The sequence below is a fragment of the Scomber scombrus genome, chromosome 1 (assembly GCF_963691925.1).
Source record: "Scomber scombrus chromosome 1, fScoSco1.1, whole genome shotgun sequence".
Lineage (NCBI taxonomy): Eukaryota > Metazoa > Chordata > Actinopteri > Scombriformes > Scombridae > Scomber > Scomber scombrus.
In genome coordinates, this window is record NC_084970.1 from 23558502 (window position 1) to 23575008 (window position 16507).

The 16507-nt window shown below is 44.0% G+C and overlaps 1 protein-coding gene across 1 annotated transcript in view; it reads left to right on the forward strand.

Moving 5' to 3' along the window:
- The window catches only part of cbfa2t3 (CBFA2/RUNX1 partner transcriptional co-repressor 3), a 38383-nt gene that overhangs the window by 12589 nt on the left and 9287 nt on the right, over positions 1-16507 (forward strand). Inside the window, exons 2-5 of the mRNA XM_062423649.1 lie at positions 10689-10844; positions 13480-13721; positions 13868-13957; positions 14655-14836. Of these exons, the coding sequence (XP_062279633.1) occupies positions 10689-10844; positions 13480-13721; positions 13868-13957; positions 14655-14836 (670 nt within the window). The remainder of the gene's footprint in view (positions 1-10688; positions 10845-13479; positions 13722-13867; positions 13958-14654; positions 14837-16507) is intronic.

Consider the following 16507-nt stretch of genomic DNA (forward strand, 5'->3'; position numbering starts at 1 on the left):
AACATTCAAGTAAAAAAAAACGTTTCCTCCTCCTCCCTTCCTTGTCTTTTCCCTTATTCACCTTCTGCTCTCCCTCTTCACCTTGTACTTCCTCACTCTGACCCTCTTTTAACCCTCTTCTCTTATTTGTCCCTTTCTCCCTGCTGCGCCTCCTCGCCTCCCGCCCTGCCTCCTTCACAGGACCTTCTGGTAGGAAGTGTGTTCAGATCAGAGTCAGACATAGGAAACAGCTGGGCTAATCTACAGTAGCACTGAGATCTGTTTTAATCAAGCCAAATGGACAAGCCAACAGAGAAAATGGGAAGTTCAGATTGCCAGTGCAACTTGATATAACATATACCTCCCTTTCCTTCTGCCCCACACCAAGGCCTTTATCACAGGCAGGGAGTAAACAAGCACAAAGGAACACAGACTGAACTTATTAAGGTCTCCATTCCAAAGCAGTCCTCTCTGGATGTCTAGGGAGGTGCTACAATGGAGGAGCATGCAGGCAGAGATTGGGAAGGAAGGCACGTCTCTCATTCTGTCTCTCTCTCGCTCTCTCTCCGTATACAGTATTTGTGAAATTAAAAAAAAGCTGTTATCTCCTGGAAACAGATCCTGTGCCACACAGATGGTTCCGTCTCTCTTCAAATGGGAAGCTGAGCCGCTGAGTGCCGTTGTGTTACCAGTTAGTTGTACAGACCTTAATCTCGGCTCCAGCCTTCCTTCCTCTGCCTCTGTGTCCCTTCTCACACTCACACAAACACACGCACACACTCACAGACAAACTCTACCCCTTTTGATAAAATTATTGGCCGTGTAAAGTACTAATTCCAGTAGGAGATGGACATTTTAGCTCCCCAGCGGTATTTGAAGTGCAGGGAGAGGAAGGCCAGAGATTTTTTGATACGTCAGACAGCAGTGGTCACTTTGAGGAGTGAATTATCACCTGGCATTTCAAGTCACCAGGAGCCTGGGCAGGGTGTGTTTGATGGTTTCCACTTTCAAATACCACCTCAGAGAGAGATCATACCATTAGTAATACACTCTGACCTCTACAGGTTATCATTTAAGGAGAGTTGTCTGCATACCTCAGTGAGCTCTGAGATAAACAGGAATAAGGATTCATGATTATGTTTGAGACCACGGACTCACATCTTGTGATGGGCCTCCTAACCATTTAAATGAGGCGTATACAGTACACTATTGCTGTTAGAAGATGTTAAGAGGATGGACACAGGATGGTGGTCGAATGACAAAACGAACCCTGACACTAAAAAATATCACAAATAGATACAGTATAAGTCAATAGTAATACAAAATGCAAAAGATGAACAAGGTTTAAATAAACTAACATCACTTCATTAATCTTTTGAATATTCCAGAAAAATAAGCTAAAGAAACATGCTGTTCAAACACTTTAATCTTCAAAATCCCTCCCACTATATGATCTCTTAAGCATTATCATATGATGTAGCTAAGAACATTAACCTTAATATGTAAGCTAAAACGATAATAAGCACATCTTATTTTGCCTCATAATTTAGTTGGTGTTTTGACACTGGGATCACAGTTTATGGAGGTCTAATGGAAAAAGGTTTGAGTCTCTTTACAGAAACCACTTAATTAATTGATTAGTCAATCAGTCAGAAAGTTAATTGGCAATTTTGAATATTGAACAATCGTTTCAGTGATTTTTCCAGCAAAAATGCCAAAATCCCTCTGTCAAATGACACTATTTGATGCTATTGTTTGCTATACATGAAAAATTGAATATTTTTGGATTTTTGACTCAATTGTTTTGACTTTTGGTCAAATAAATAACACTATTTTGAATATGTTAACTGAGGTTTTAGGACATTTTGAACGCATTTTAAAGACTAAGAGATTGATCAGTGACTCAAGAAAATAATCTCTGACATATTAATGGGACTTGGCAAATTAAGTTTTCTATGTCAAATACTGTCACTTCCATAAGATTAAACACATGATTAACAGTTCCGTTATGGCATCACTGTTTGCCATCTATTTATCTGACCATGACTTGGTCATTTTAATTAACCAATTACTTACATACCCGGCATGTAATTGGCATTGCAGTCGTTGTCTTTTTTCGCCTGCTCGCTCTGTTTTTGTGGCGGCGTCCCATAGTCGGCTTGTGTCCCAGAGGAGTAGCTGGTATTTATTTCGGCACTTACAGCATCAGCTGGCTGTAGACTAAATGGAGAAACTGTCAAAGACTCTCACTAACCTGTCACATGAACAAGCCCCACACACACCCACCTCTCCCTCCCCGCTACCACATTCTGCTTTGTGTGTGCATGTGTCCATGTGGGTGTGGCTGTGTGAAATCTATGGGGGTCTGCAGGATAATATAAGAACACTCTACCTGTGCCTGGCTAATGTCAGGAGCTATTGTTGCTGTGCCTGCGGGCCGAATGAAGAGGTATTAAAGCGCTGGCAGGCTGGGGAGCAGTTCAGGCTACAGACAGTTTTGTTAGTGCTGACAGCTCCATAGTGACAGAGCAGACATATAACACTGAATGAAATGAAATACATGACATCAAGCAGGCGAATGACTAATCTGCTGTTTGTTTTCCTATCTTAGCTGTGAGTGACAGCTCAGTGTCAGGTTTTTAACAGTGTACAAAGCATAAGAGCAAGAAACATGGGGAGAAAAATAGGCAGTCACAACTCACACATTCCATTAAACAAGTAAACACACACACTTAGACTTGAGGTTTATGAGGAGGAAGGACAGAGACGCTGCAGTTGCTGTGGTGTGAGTGCATGCATGTGTATGTGTATGTGTATGTGTTGCCAGGGTTAAATCTAAGTCTTTTGTGCTCCATAAATCAGCAGGCAGCCACAGTGACGTAAGAACAAACAGAGCCGCTCTCTGCTGCAGCTGGTTGGAAAGAGGGAGAAACAGGAGAGAGGGATACAGAGAGGGAACGAGAGAGCAGGACAGCAGCTGTCAGGCCTCCATCGCACACCTGTCACACAGGAAGTAAGCGCCGGCCACTGTTTCCTGGATACACCTCCTCAAACACTGCTCCTGGAAGAAATGGAGGGAGGACATCTGCTCGATGTGAAGGAGAGACAGACAGGCAGCCAGAATGATACACTAAATGATCAATAGATAGAGACATTTACTAAGGATGGAGGAAAACACCAAAGAAAGTGAGGAGAAAACAAATACAGAATCTGCCTGTGTTGCTTTTCTCATGTCAGCTGCCTTGTGTTCTTGTCTGTGTGTATGTTTGTGTGTGTGTGTGTGTGTGTGTGTGTGTGTGTGTGTGTGTGTGTGTGTGTGTGTGTGTGTGTGTGTGTGTGTGTGTGTGTGTGTGTGTGTGTGTCCAGATTGCGCACAGTTAAGAGGATGTTTGTGTTATCGCAGAGCTCTATGACAGACAGGTCACTCTGTGGAGACTCCAGCCTAACTCTCCCACAAATACAATAAGCCCACATGCCCTAAACTTAACAGTGGGACATTCCCACGCTTGCTCCTCTCACCCACCCGTTCAAGCCTGAGCCACCCAGCTACTCACCCCCGATCCTCCCCCTCCCCTCCTGTGACCAATATGAAGTAATCCAGATGTAGCGTAGCTGCTCACAGATGTACGCATAACTCTCTTTACATGGTCCACAACTTCTTCTCCCGCTCTATGTGTCCGCTTTCCCCCAGCTTCTCTCATCACTCAAACTCACAGTCTCAGCCTCCATGCATAACTGATCTGAACAGGAAGTGATATCACTCAGTGCTACAGTGCTGCTGATGAGGCACTTGAAGCTATTGTATCCTGCTTTGCTTCTCCTCTTAGCCTCCAGAGCCACTCTGTTGTGGCTGCTGTTGGTAGAAAACCTCCTCTTTGTTTGTCAGGCTTGTCAGACTGGGTCCTCAAGAGGCCCCCTTTGCCCTATTCCCAGGCTGCCCTTCATGCTGCCTGTATGCAATTAACAGAGTAATTAAAAGCCTGATGAGCTAATCGGTGCTGGGTGAGGCTGCAGGTGTTTGGATGGCAGAGCTTATTTATGTAAGTGCGCTCATATGTGAACCTCCTCTGACAGAGGACTCCTAAACAGAATACGTGTATTTATGAGTTATTGATTGGGTTATTGGTTATTGATTAAACCTGTCAATACATTTGAGATAATAAAAGGCAGTTATTCCAGGTTATTGTGATTTCCTGTTGTGTTTCATGCTACAATTCTTCTATCTGACCCAAGCCAGACCCAAAACCCACAACTTGTGTTGTTGTGTTGTAAGTAGGTATGTAATTCCCAGTTGGAAGAAGAAAAACAGACAAAGGTAATTTGTTGAAATTTGGTCCCAAATGTTGTAGAACCTGTTGGGTTCAGTCAGGTTAGGTCTTAAAAATTGGTTCAGGAGTCAGTTTTAGGCCAATGCAGAACTTATTCTAGTATGTCAATAGTGTGCTGGATAATAAGATGAATTATGTCATGTCTGATGGAGCCCATGCTAACTGAGCTCATCTGAAAAAGGAATGATGAAAGAAAGTCTGATCTGATGTCGGAACGTGGCAGCCTGAGGCTGAGCCCTCAGCTGGCAAAATTTTGCGCACGCCTGATAAGACGAAGAAAAGAAGATGTCGATGAGAGGGAACAAAGAAGAGTTATCATGCAGAGAAGAAGCTTCATGTAAATCCTTCTCTCTCCTCATGTCTGTCTGCCTTTCTGACTCTCTGGCCCATTCCCAGATGTACATGCACAGTCACTTCCTCATATAGCTGTGTGTGTCTCTTGTCTCCTACTTCCTCCCCCATATCTCAGCTCTCTCTCTTCTTTCTCACTCTCTCTCTGTAGCAGCTGTGCTGGTGATGGCTGTGTGCCCATGGTGCAAGCTGGATGTGGGGTCCCAGGTGGCCCGCATGACAGTTATTGATGTTCAGGTGTTCAACTCCTCTCACACAGAGACCCTGGAGCCCTGCACACACACAAAGATACACGCAGAAGCACAATACACATACATGCACTACAATGTAATTCACATGCATACACAGAATACATACAAATACTCTTGTAGTTTCACAATTATGCATATAAACTGCTTATTCCTCTATTGCTGCTGAGCAAGTGTAAACAACAACAAATCATTCTTGCATACACCTCCTAGGCTGTCTGGCAAGCAACAAGGATTGCAGTTTTCAATGTGAGATGAAAACAACAAGCTTCATGAAAATATATGCAGCCTAGATTGTATATAATTTCTATGGTCCAGCATTTCTGTGTATGTATGTGTTGTGGGACAGCTAGTGTCGGTACCAGTACCCAGTGCAGTCTTAACAGACTCCAGATGTGTCTGGCTAGCCAGGGAGTTGTTCTTGGCACATCCTGCCTCGGCTGAATGTCACAAATACTTTCCTTTATTTAGGAATGGCTCTGGGTTAGTGGCTGGAGTGAAAGAAGAGGGCGAGGATGGATGGATCATTGAAGGGAGGAGGGAAGGAGGGAAAGTAGGAGATGAAAGGAGCAAAACAAATGATTAGCAATGTAGAAGGACAGTAGAGGAGGAAGCGTAGGGGGGCGTCTTAGAGAAGAGATGTAGAAGGACAAAAGATGGATAGGGAGGAGAGAAGGAGGAGGAAGAGGTGAGGGAGTGAGGCAGAAACAGCTCCAGTCTAGCATCTGGATTTTATTAACAGCCGTTGGGAAAATCTGAAAAGGAAGTTTTTTCTCTGTGAGCACGTCGGCAGCAGTGATATGCTGCACATAACCACTTCACTGCCGACGAGAGGAGCCAGGCCCTCCCAAAGGAGAACAGATGGTCGCTAGAACTTCAATACAATTACATCAATAACAGCTTTCACAGATATAAGCACTGTATGACAGGATCCCTGCAGCTCAGAGAGACAGAAATACAACTCCTCTACCCTTAGCACCTCTGGCCCTAGATAAATTGTCTTTAATATATCCTCACTCCCTGCCAGTCCTCAAGTTATCCTTGTTTTTCTTGCCAGTTTACCCATTTTAAAGAAAGTGTAGAATTGTTAGACTTGGAAAAAATGGAGATTTTCCAGTGACTTGCCCTTGGTGATTTGATCAAACACATACAATGGCTTTTGACTGTGCTTATTAAGGAGAACCCCCAACCCCCTGTTTGTTTTTTGTTCAGCTTGTTTGTTCAGCCGGCACTGCATGTGTACTATCACAGAGATTCTCAAGTAACATAGAGGAAAATATGTGTTTGTGTCCGCAGCATGAGCATATGTATTGCAACATGCCCTCATAATTAAATAACCACAAAGGTCAATTGTAAAATGCACACCAAAGCAATCCATATGAGCATTTTCCAATATGCTGCTTTCCAGAAAGAAGAAATTATTATGTTTTATGGTGTGACAACACTGTGTTAAAGATCTTAGGTCCTAAGGTAAAAAAAAAAAACCACTTGGTTAAGGGGAGGGAAATATCATGGTTTGGATAAAATGATAACTTGAAATGTGGTGTCTGTTACAGTTATTACTTCCTTAAAGTTAGGCAAACACCAAAATAGTTGTAGTTACAATTCAGAAACTGTCCCAACTCACAGTTGAAAGCTGGGAGGCAATAGTGTTCTCTTAAAAAACAATTTTATGCCATTTATCTATTTAGCCATCCACCTAACCCAACCTTTGTCACCTTACACAGTAAATATGTCATTTGAACTGTGTCACTTCTCCACGTCAATTACTACGATGACGATTACTACGGTCACTAAATGTATCGTATCTATAGGTTGTTTTTGGCGATTTAATACAGGCTGTGTATTCTGCAAACTTATGAGCATGAGTGCATGCAGCTGTGTGTGTATTTGTGTGCGAGTGCATGCGCACACTGTACAGGCCTGTCATTAGTTAGGGCTTTAAAGCCTCTGAACTCTAAATCAGCTCAAGATGAAGTGGAGTCTGGGATCTGTCTGCAGAGGCAGCTTGCGTGCTGACACACAAATATACACACACAGGCTCAAATCTTACCTGTGACACAGTTCAGACTTCACACTGATAACAAGGCATATATCAAAACATAGGACAATTAGGCATACCGACAGAACACATGCTGTTTCTATAGATTGCTCTAGGTCAACAGAAGATGAGCTCCAGTGTTTCTGATTGTCCTTCTGTTGAATGGCATTCCAGTTTTTAGTATGAGAGCCGAGGGTGCTGTAGGTGCTGTATCCCTGAGTTTTAGGTCCTAGGTCCAGGCTGCAATCCCCATGTTTTGATATGAAGACCTGGTGGGGGGTTGGGGGCTAGGGGCTCAGGCTCTGTTTGTGTGGACTCCTCAGTGGCCTGATAGGGAACAGATGTGGGAAGGCAGGCGGCCGGGCAGCCAGCCAGAGCAGCTGGGAGAAATTAAAAACAACAGCATTCCTGGAGACTGGGGGAATTACAGTGGGAGGGAGGGTGGGAGGGATGTAAGGAGCAAGAGACAGAGGGAGAGTTTTAGAGCTGTGGTCACTGACGAGAGTCCCTGCGGAGTACGAGAGATTGAATAGACAGGGGGGATTTAAGGGGACTGTTCTGCAGTGGTTAGCTAAAGCTAATAAGTTGCAGCTGTATTTCCAGTGGAAGCCCAAACACACATGCACATATACACCGCACAAAGATATTCATACAGTCAACACAGACATACATGTATGTCAATGTGAAAAGCAACTGAATGGCCTTCTAATGGCTTGTCATTACATGATGGTATTTGTTTGTATGTGTTAGTGTACATGGGTATATGTGTGGGCTTTAATGAAGGCATATGTTCTTAAATCTATAATGAGACCCCAAAATGGCTTTAGAAAGTTAGACAAACCACTGCTTTGAGTGTGAGCATATGTGTGTAGCTGTATAGTACATGATCTGTGGTTTTGTGTGTCTTGCAGTGAATTGTTTTTCATCTTGTTTCATCATGGCACAAGGGGAGAGCAGAAGACAGAGAACATTTTTAGAACTCAGACTGCAGACTGTTTCTTTGGTGAGCAATCTTTTAGCCCCGATTACGTCAAACGTGCAGACATACAGCTGTTCGGAGAGTCAGAGAAAGAAGCAAACAGAAAGAGAGGCAATGACTGCATTGTTTTATTTTCAGCATAATATTCAATAGCGAATGTTTGGGACAGACAGCACCGTATCCGTATCCGGAGCAGAACTATTCTCAGCTGTATTGATCACAGAGGGCCAGATAAAAACCTGTGAGTGGGCATAGAGCAGCTCATAGACAGGAGCAAGGTCCAGACAGCCCTGAACCTTAACCACAGGTCTGCCTTACCTGGTACACAGTCACTCTTTTTCTCATTCTCTCAGCAGGAGTGGTTCGTCCTTCAGCACAAAGCACAATGGGAGCACAGATGGCAACAGATGGGGTTGCAGACCTAGCTAGACTTCCTAATGTATTAAAAGTGAAATCCAGAGCATGGTGTGTATGTGTGTGCCCCGTCCCTGTAGCTGGTCAGATTAAACAGCTGTCTATAATCCCACGGTGGGAGCAGACAGACAGGGCGGTCCCTGTATAGTCAGTATACCCTCTCCTCTCCTCTCCTCTCCTCTCCTCTCCTCTCCTCTCCTCTCCTCTCCTCTCCTCTCCTCTCCTCTCCTCTCATCTTCTCTCCTCTTCTCATTTGCTTCTCTCTCCAGGTGTACATCTATGATTGATTATTATATTGCATGTAAGGACTTTGTGTTGGGGTATATACTATATTTTGAAAGACCTACAGTACATTCTGCATACAGCAAATTTGATCAAAGAGGTTTACTGAAGCATATGGCTGTTTCCCTACAGGATGCAATTTCAGCTGTATGAACGGCTTGTTTGTGTGTTTGGGCTTCTTTAGAGGAGAATGGCTGCATCTATTTATACTACCCTCTATCTACAACCTTGTGTGTTTATGTTCAGAGCGTCTGGCATGGGGCAAACAGCGGAGTGCCCCGCGTGTTCTTGAGGATCACTGTGTCAATGGCCCTCGTACAGCACACTCCAGAGTGGCACTCTTTAAATACAGACACCAGCTGTTGAACGCTTCTACATGAGCTCTCAGAAATAGGCTAACACCAAGGACTGAGGCCGACTGAGGCAGGAGTGTTGTTGAGGAAAACACAAAACTCATGATCGGCACTTGAGGAGCGCAATAAACAACACATTATTTGAAAGTGAGTTATTACAGCATGTTAGTTGGTGACTACAATGTATATGGCTTTCAGCAGATTGCTATACAAATGGTAAGAGCAGGACTTTGGGTATTTGTATGTAGGGTGGTGTTGGTTTTATTTTTAAAATATTTTTTTATTACTAGCAGTACAAAAGGTTATCTCTGACCACTAAACCCAGTCTCATGATAGTGCAACTCTGGCAGTCACCTCTTCCCTGTGTATGAGGATGCAGAATTAAGCTTTCGAATTTTCAAGAAAGGTAGTACAATAATATAACATGTTTGAGTTCAATGTTTCAAAGTTCATTTTTTTCTCATTCTGTCCTGTGATACATTAAGACAGATCGTGAGTAAAAGTGAGAGGATGCATTGAGATTTATTCAGAATCACTGAATGGCACATAAAGTCTAGTTGTTCACATCTGCTGCTGGAAGAGGACCATCTCTCCTTACACTTTTATTATGAATGCACATGTTTACTACACATGTAGAGGTGTGTGTCTATAGAGCAAGAAATGTATACCTTTATGTTATACAGTAGTGTCACATATTTATTTGATTATTTTCCATTGCATAGTGCACATTTATTGCACTCAGTGTTACACATGCACACATGCTTTAAAGCTATCCTCTCACAAGCTGCAAAAGTCATCACACCTCTAAGCTCAGGTTTGCATTGCAAAGAGATCTGGTTCCAGCAGCTGCAATGACAGACAGGCGAACACATAGACAGAAAGGCAGTCAACACTCCGCAGATATATCACTAAATAATACATCTGTTATGTATACAGTGTATATATAGCCTACCTTGTGTAGTGTGTGCAGTTTTGCAAATGACAATGTTTTTCATGGTATGTATAGACATATAGAGAATGAAAACCAACAGTCCTCACACATGCTTGTGGTCTGTTTTCTTCTCATGTCTCTCACTGTACCATCCATTTCATTCACGCAATAGAGTCTGGTTTTGCCTTGTTTGGTCCTAGTGGGGTGTCTGGCAGAGGACAGTGGAGCCTCTGGTAGCAGGATGGAGCTCTGCTGAAAGCCAGTCCAGAGTGATGGACAGCAGCAGATCCAGCTGCACTTGTCACAGGCTGTCAAGCCGGCTGTCTGAACTAGGAGAGAAGAGGGGACAGGCGGGGAGGACTGTGTGCATGTGAATGTGTATGTGTGTGTGTGTGTGTCTGGGGGTTGGAGGTTACAGTGGAGGGGCACTGATTGGGATGTCAGAGCTACACAGAATGAATATGTGTGAAGGAGAGAGAGAGAGAGAGAGAATAGTAAGGGGGCTCTCAGTCAGCAGCAGCTGAGCAAGTGAGCAGGTGTTACTGTATGTCTCCCAGGCCCATGAATCTCCAACAAGAGAGACACAATACACGTTTGGATCCATTTCAACTCCCCTCATTGATTTGTTTAGGTTCTTTTTATGGGGCTTTTGGTTTAAGGAAACAATCAATGCTTCCAAGGTGAAAATGTCTGCGCTCTCCTCCTTAACCAGCTTTTTTGTTTTGTTTAATACTTGAGCTTGATTTTGACAACTGTTTTCTCTCTCTTCTTCTCTATCCCAGGTAGCAGAGTGCAGCAGGTTGGAACAATGCCAGATTCACCTGCGGATGTGAAAACCCAGCCCAGGTCCACCCCACCCACCATGCCTCCTCCACCCCCGGCTGTCAGCCAAGTAACCAATCGCAACGCTTCATTTACCCCAACCACCAGTAAATCAAGTAAGGACTTAATCTATTTTTGACTATTTTCTAAGATTAATAACACTTGAAGCCAAATTTGGATGTAAATGTACTATTAGTCTAAAATATTTATCATGAACTATTTAGCTTTGCATAACCTACAGTTGCTTAGCTCCAATACTGTGAAATGTATTTATTTATTTTCACTTGAAGATGATCCTTTTGTGCTGAAGTGCCATGTCAGCAGGCAATAAATCAGGCAGGTGTGAGAAAAAACAGTGAGCTGTTAGACATGCTGGACCAGCCACCCATTGCTATAACAGTCCACAGTAAGCATCAGAGAAGATAGCCCCCAATTACGCCAATTATTGGTCTACAACATTGCAACTAATGCTTCTCTGCAGCGCTGACATGTTTTATATTAGAATAGGAATAGCTTTTTGCATTTTGCAGGTTAAATGCTACCTTGGTGTTCGGGTTTAAAAGAGGTTAAAAAAACAGTGGCCTTGTGGTTAAGACATACTGTGATCACAATGTCCCTGGTTTGATTCTAGCTTGGGACTTTTGTTGCATGTCATTGACCTTCACTTTCTCTCTTTGTTTCCTATGGCCTCTCAAACAATGAAAGTATACGTTATATATAACTCTTATTACAGTATTTCAATGTCTATATTTCAGTGTCCTGCTATATGTTCAAATAAGATTTAAATTAGCCTTCAATATGTGATAGATTGCACAGATGACAACACTTAGAAGCCATCTACAGTGGACTACACTGTATCTCATAGGTCAACAGTCATGAACACATTATATGCTTGAGTGAAGGGAGAGAAATTCCAAATATTTGGCTCTTCCCTGTTCTGGTGAACAAGTGTAGAAGTCACTTGTGTGTCAGGTGTGTGTCTCTGAAGGCATCTATCTCTGTGTGTGTCTGTGTGTGTGTGTGTGTGTGTGTGTGTGTGTGTGTGTGTGTGTGTGTGTGTGTGTGTGTGTGTGTGTGTGTGTGTGTGTGTGTGTGTGTGTCTGTCTGTCTGTCTGTCTGTCTGTCTGTCTGTCTGTCTGTCTGTCTGTCTGTCTGTCTGTCTGTCTGTTTGTCTTTTGGTGTGCAGAATGTCCTTGCTGGTGGGACAAGAGGAGTGCGGCTGTAGCATTATACATGCATGTGTGTCTGTGTTGTTTACCAGCTGGTAGGATGGTGGTGGTGGTGAAGGGGGCATCAGCCAGGGTGGCGGTGCGGTGTGTAGACTACTTTCTTCCCTATATAGCAATGACAAGCCATGTTGTTTCACCTGTTGTGGTGGGTGGTCAGCAGTGTAGCTCTCTCCTTGCGCCTCTCTCTCTTCTCCCTCTCTAAAACCAGAACACAAGTGCTGCCTGTTGGGATCACATGGGTTAGTCCATATGTGTGCAGGCCTTCGACCCACAGATTAGAGCAACAAGCATGCCTGAAAGGAACCACAGGAGCTAGACTCTTGAACAACTAAATTGTATATAGTCTTGTTTTCGAGTATGAGGATAGGGTATAGCCTTACAGTCCACAATGGCTCACTGTATGAATATGAATATGAATTCTGAAAAGATTATGTTGCTACAGCGGTAATAAAATTACATTTCAGATGCCATGCTCAGTGAAAGTGCTTGCATATGTTGCCATAATGAAATACAATCATTTAATTACAGGGACAGACATTTTACATAAAAACTGTGTATATGTTAAATAGGAGGAAAAAAAACAAGTTAAATGTTGTCATCATCAATTATTTAAACACAAACAATGGATTTCAATCTACTTTAAAAATGTGTGGTGCTACAGGACAAAGGGAAAAAAGTGTACGCATTATGTGATACAAAACATAAAATTAGGGGAAAGGTTAAACATGTATTTGTCTGTGTGTGTGTGTGTGTGTGTGTGTGTGTGTGTGTGTGTGTGTGTGTGTGTGTGTGTGTGTGTGTGTGTGTGTGTGTGTGTGTGTGTGTGTGTGTGTGTGTATATTCGTGAGTTTGTTTGTGCCCGCATTAAGAAAGAATATGTGAGTGATTATATATGTGTATGAATGCTGTGACTATTCAGAACCCTAAAGCTGCAAATCTACTTTCAGCTGGTGGACATGTGCAGGGCCAGATTTAGCAACACACCTGCTATTGGAATAAAAGTAACACAGGCCACAGGACTATTTTTGGCACCTCTTTAACAAGTTCCTCTTATAGTTGTGTCCTAGTGAGTGAGTGAGGGGGAAGAGGGTGAGGAGCAGAGTGGAATAGGCTGATACATGGGGGAGATGGAGAGGGAGGGGGGTCAAATGGTAACACTTGTGAGACAGCTGAAGTTACTGCAAACACACACACACACACACACACACACACACACACACACACACACACACACACACACACACACACACACACACACAGAAACATACGCTCACAGCCTTCAGTGAAACTGGCATGAGATTACACCAATGAAGTCACTGTGTGCAGCATGTACTGTGAGTATAATGTCAAATTTGAGTCTATTATGTATTTTTTAGTCTTAACCAAACACTACTCTATGAGCAGGATAATGTTTCTGGCTTCATCGTGACCCCAGATTCGTCAGATGCCCCCCACCCACAGGCCCTTCAGAAACTACTGACCCATTTCACGTTGTCTCTTCCTTCTGTCTGTTTATCTGCAGTGCTGAATGGGAGCAGCCACTCTCCTACATCACTGAACGGTGCTCCGTCCACTCCTAACGGCTTCAGTAACGGGCCGGCCATGTCCTCGACAGCCTCACTTTCAAACCAGCAGCTCCCGCCAGCCTGTGGTGCCCGGCAACTCTGCAAGCTGAAGCGCTTCCTGACCACACTGCAGCAGTTTGGCAACGACATATCGCCTGAGATAGGAGAGAGAGTGCGTAGCCTTGTGTTGGGGCTGGTGGTAAGTTAAGATATTTTCTGCAGAATACGTTACATATTGTAAATTTGTCTTGTACAACAATGATAAGGGGTTGCACAGGTTGATTTCTTTGCAACCCTTGCATCAACTGTTTGTTTTACTCTTCTTTGTTGTCTTGTTTCGGTTAGAACTCCACTCTCACCATTGAAGAGTTTCACTCCAAACTTCACGAAGCCACCAACTTCCCACTGAGGCCTTTCGTCATTCCCTTCCTAAAGGTAAATATCTGTGTGCAGATTTTGTCCAAAGGTGTGTGTATGCTTGTATCTTGGCCCTAGTTTCAAGGGTTCATAGAGAGTTGGGGAGGGAAGCCTTGTCTTAAGTGGAAACCTGTATGCGTATTCATGCCCCACTGAATGTAGACCGGGTAGTGGGATGTTTGTGGTTGTCCAGGGAAAGTGGTGTGTGTATGTGTATGTGTGTGTGTGTGCGTGTGTGCGTGTGTGCGTGTGTGCGTGCATGCGTGTGTGTGTGTGTGTAAATGAGTGTTAGACCTCCTGGCGTGAGGTGATCCCCCACATCTGGGACATTGCAACAGTGGCTGTGTTTTATCAAGCAGACAGGTCTGAGAGAGCTATTTGACAGCACTGTTATACACACACACACAAACGCATACAATATACACATCAGCACGCCCTGAAGAGAGAGAGAGAGAGACACATGGCAGAGGAATGTGTCAAGGGACCTGTCTTATCTCATTCTGTCTCTTCATCTATCACTTTCTTTTTTTTCCTCCTCCTAATCTGACATTATTTCACTCTCACCCCATCTATCTACTGTTCCAGCATGAGTTTGTAGCGCACTTCTTGTCCACCTAACGCTTCTTTCTACATCGATAAAACTATTTGCTTTCTACAACAACTTACTTCATTTCTGATCCTGAGATTTCTGTTTTCCCTCTCTTTACCATTGCAGGCAAACCTGCCCCTGCTGCAGAGAGAGTTGCTCCATTGTGCCAGGTTGGCCAAGCAGACTCCAGCTCAGTATCTGGCCCAACACGAGCAGCTTCTCCTGGATGCCAACGCCAGCTCGCCCCTTGATTCCTCCGAGATCATGATGGAGATGAATGAGCACGGCAAGAGAAGAACCCCTGACAGGTAGCATCTCTATTAAATACTAGCGAACGCACAAACACTTCAGAGGCACACATACGTTGGCACACTCTCACACAGACAGTGCTATAAATGAATTATTTCAGGGTATTTCAGAATGCCAAGCGACAAGGGGAGGCTATAAATCCTCTGTGCGGGAGGCGGAAGTCTGGACAGCCCTGATGCCAGGCTGGCTCTGCCAGCTGTCTGGGAGGAAGGCATGAGATAAATGCAGAGTAGTAAAAGAAAGAGAGAGGAAGAGAAGCAAGAGAGATAGAAGCAGAAAAGAGAGGACAGAATGAAGGCCAGTAGATGTCTTCAGCACAGTTGAAAGCCAGATAGAAAGACCAACAGTGTGATATGGTTCACTACTGTTACCATTTTCTCCCAATGCTTTATTTAACCAGCTAAGAGGATGTCACAAGAAGGATTTAACTGGCATTTTCTTTATTTTTTTCATATTGTCCCTTCTTCTATTCCTGGCACTTGCCTTGATTTCTGATCACTTCTTCACCTCTCTTACTTGAGCTCTTGCTCTCTCTGACTGCCTGGCCTGCAGGCTCCCAGCAGCTGTCCATATGTCAGGGATGTGTCCAGATGGTGATGTGCTGACCGTAACACGGAACACATCCTGAGTGGGGTGTGGGGAGGTGGGTGGTGGTTTGGATGGGATGGGATGGGACTGGGGTGGGAGCTAAACGTGCAACCTCACTGTAATCCGCACACCTCCGCCTCCCGACCTCTGGCTTATACGCAGCAGGCGGGGCTTGGTGGAGTTGGAGGGTGGGGAGGCTCAGTCTGGGGCAGGGCCTACGTCGTGCCAGCTGTTCCTCTGATTTGTCAGATACCAAAGCCAGGGAATATGCACAAAATATACACATGGATAATCAAGTATCAGCGCACACACACATTAACACATATCCTCTACATGTGGCGGTGTGGCATTTATTCGCTTTTGATCCCCGGGACGATAAAGAGTGATTTCCATCCCAATGCCTGGCTATTGCCATCCAGCTAAACAGATTAATATCAACACTCCCATTTAAACTATCCAGATGGCTCGAAAACACAGCCTCTCTCTCTCTCTCTCTCTCTCTCTCTCTCACACACATACACACAAAGTACACAGGCAAAAATGAGTGTCACTAAACATCTGCCAAACACAGTGTTCAGCCCATATTGCCCCTTAAGCCCGAGAGCAGGGTGGGAGGGAGAGAGAGAGAAATACTTGCAATCTAAGAGTAGGCCGAGGGATATTCAGATTAAGAGCTTGAGACACAGGGTGTACAGTTGGACTTGGCTTTGTTTGATACATATGGCGTACAGCTGTGCGAAAGCTTTGGAGGGGCACTGTCTTACTGTAACTGAACAACAAGCAGCTCTTAGCAGGGATTCATGCATATACACATGTGTGTGTGTGTGTGTGTGTGTGTGTGTGTGTGTGTGTGTGTGTGTGTGTGTGTGTGTGTGTGTGTGTGTGTGTGTGTGTGTGTGTGTTTCTGCATACACATCATGTGGGAGTTGACTAACCTAAGCAAGGATAGTCCGCAATACTAGATGCAGTAGTCTTTAAAAATAAATTATAATGACAGTGATTTCACATTTGACAGATAAACTTCAGGGTATCGCATGTAGCCTGTGGCTTTTTTTTTCCTAAAGCACACAACAGTTTGAGTT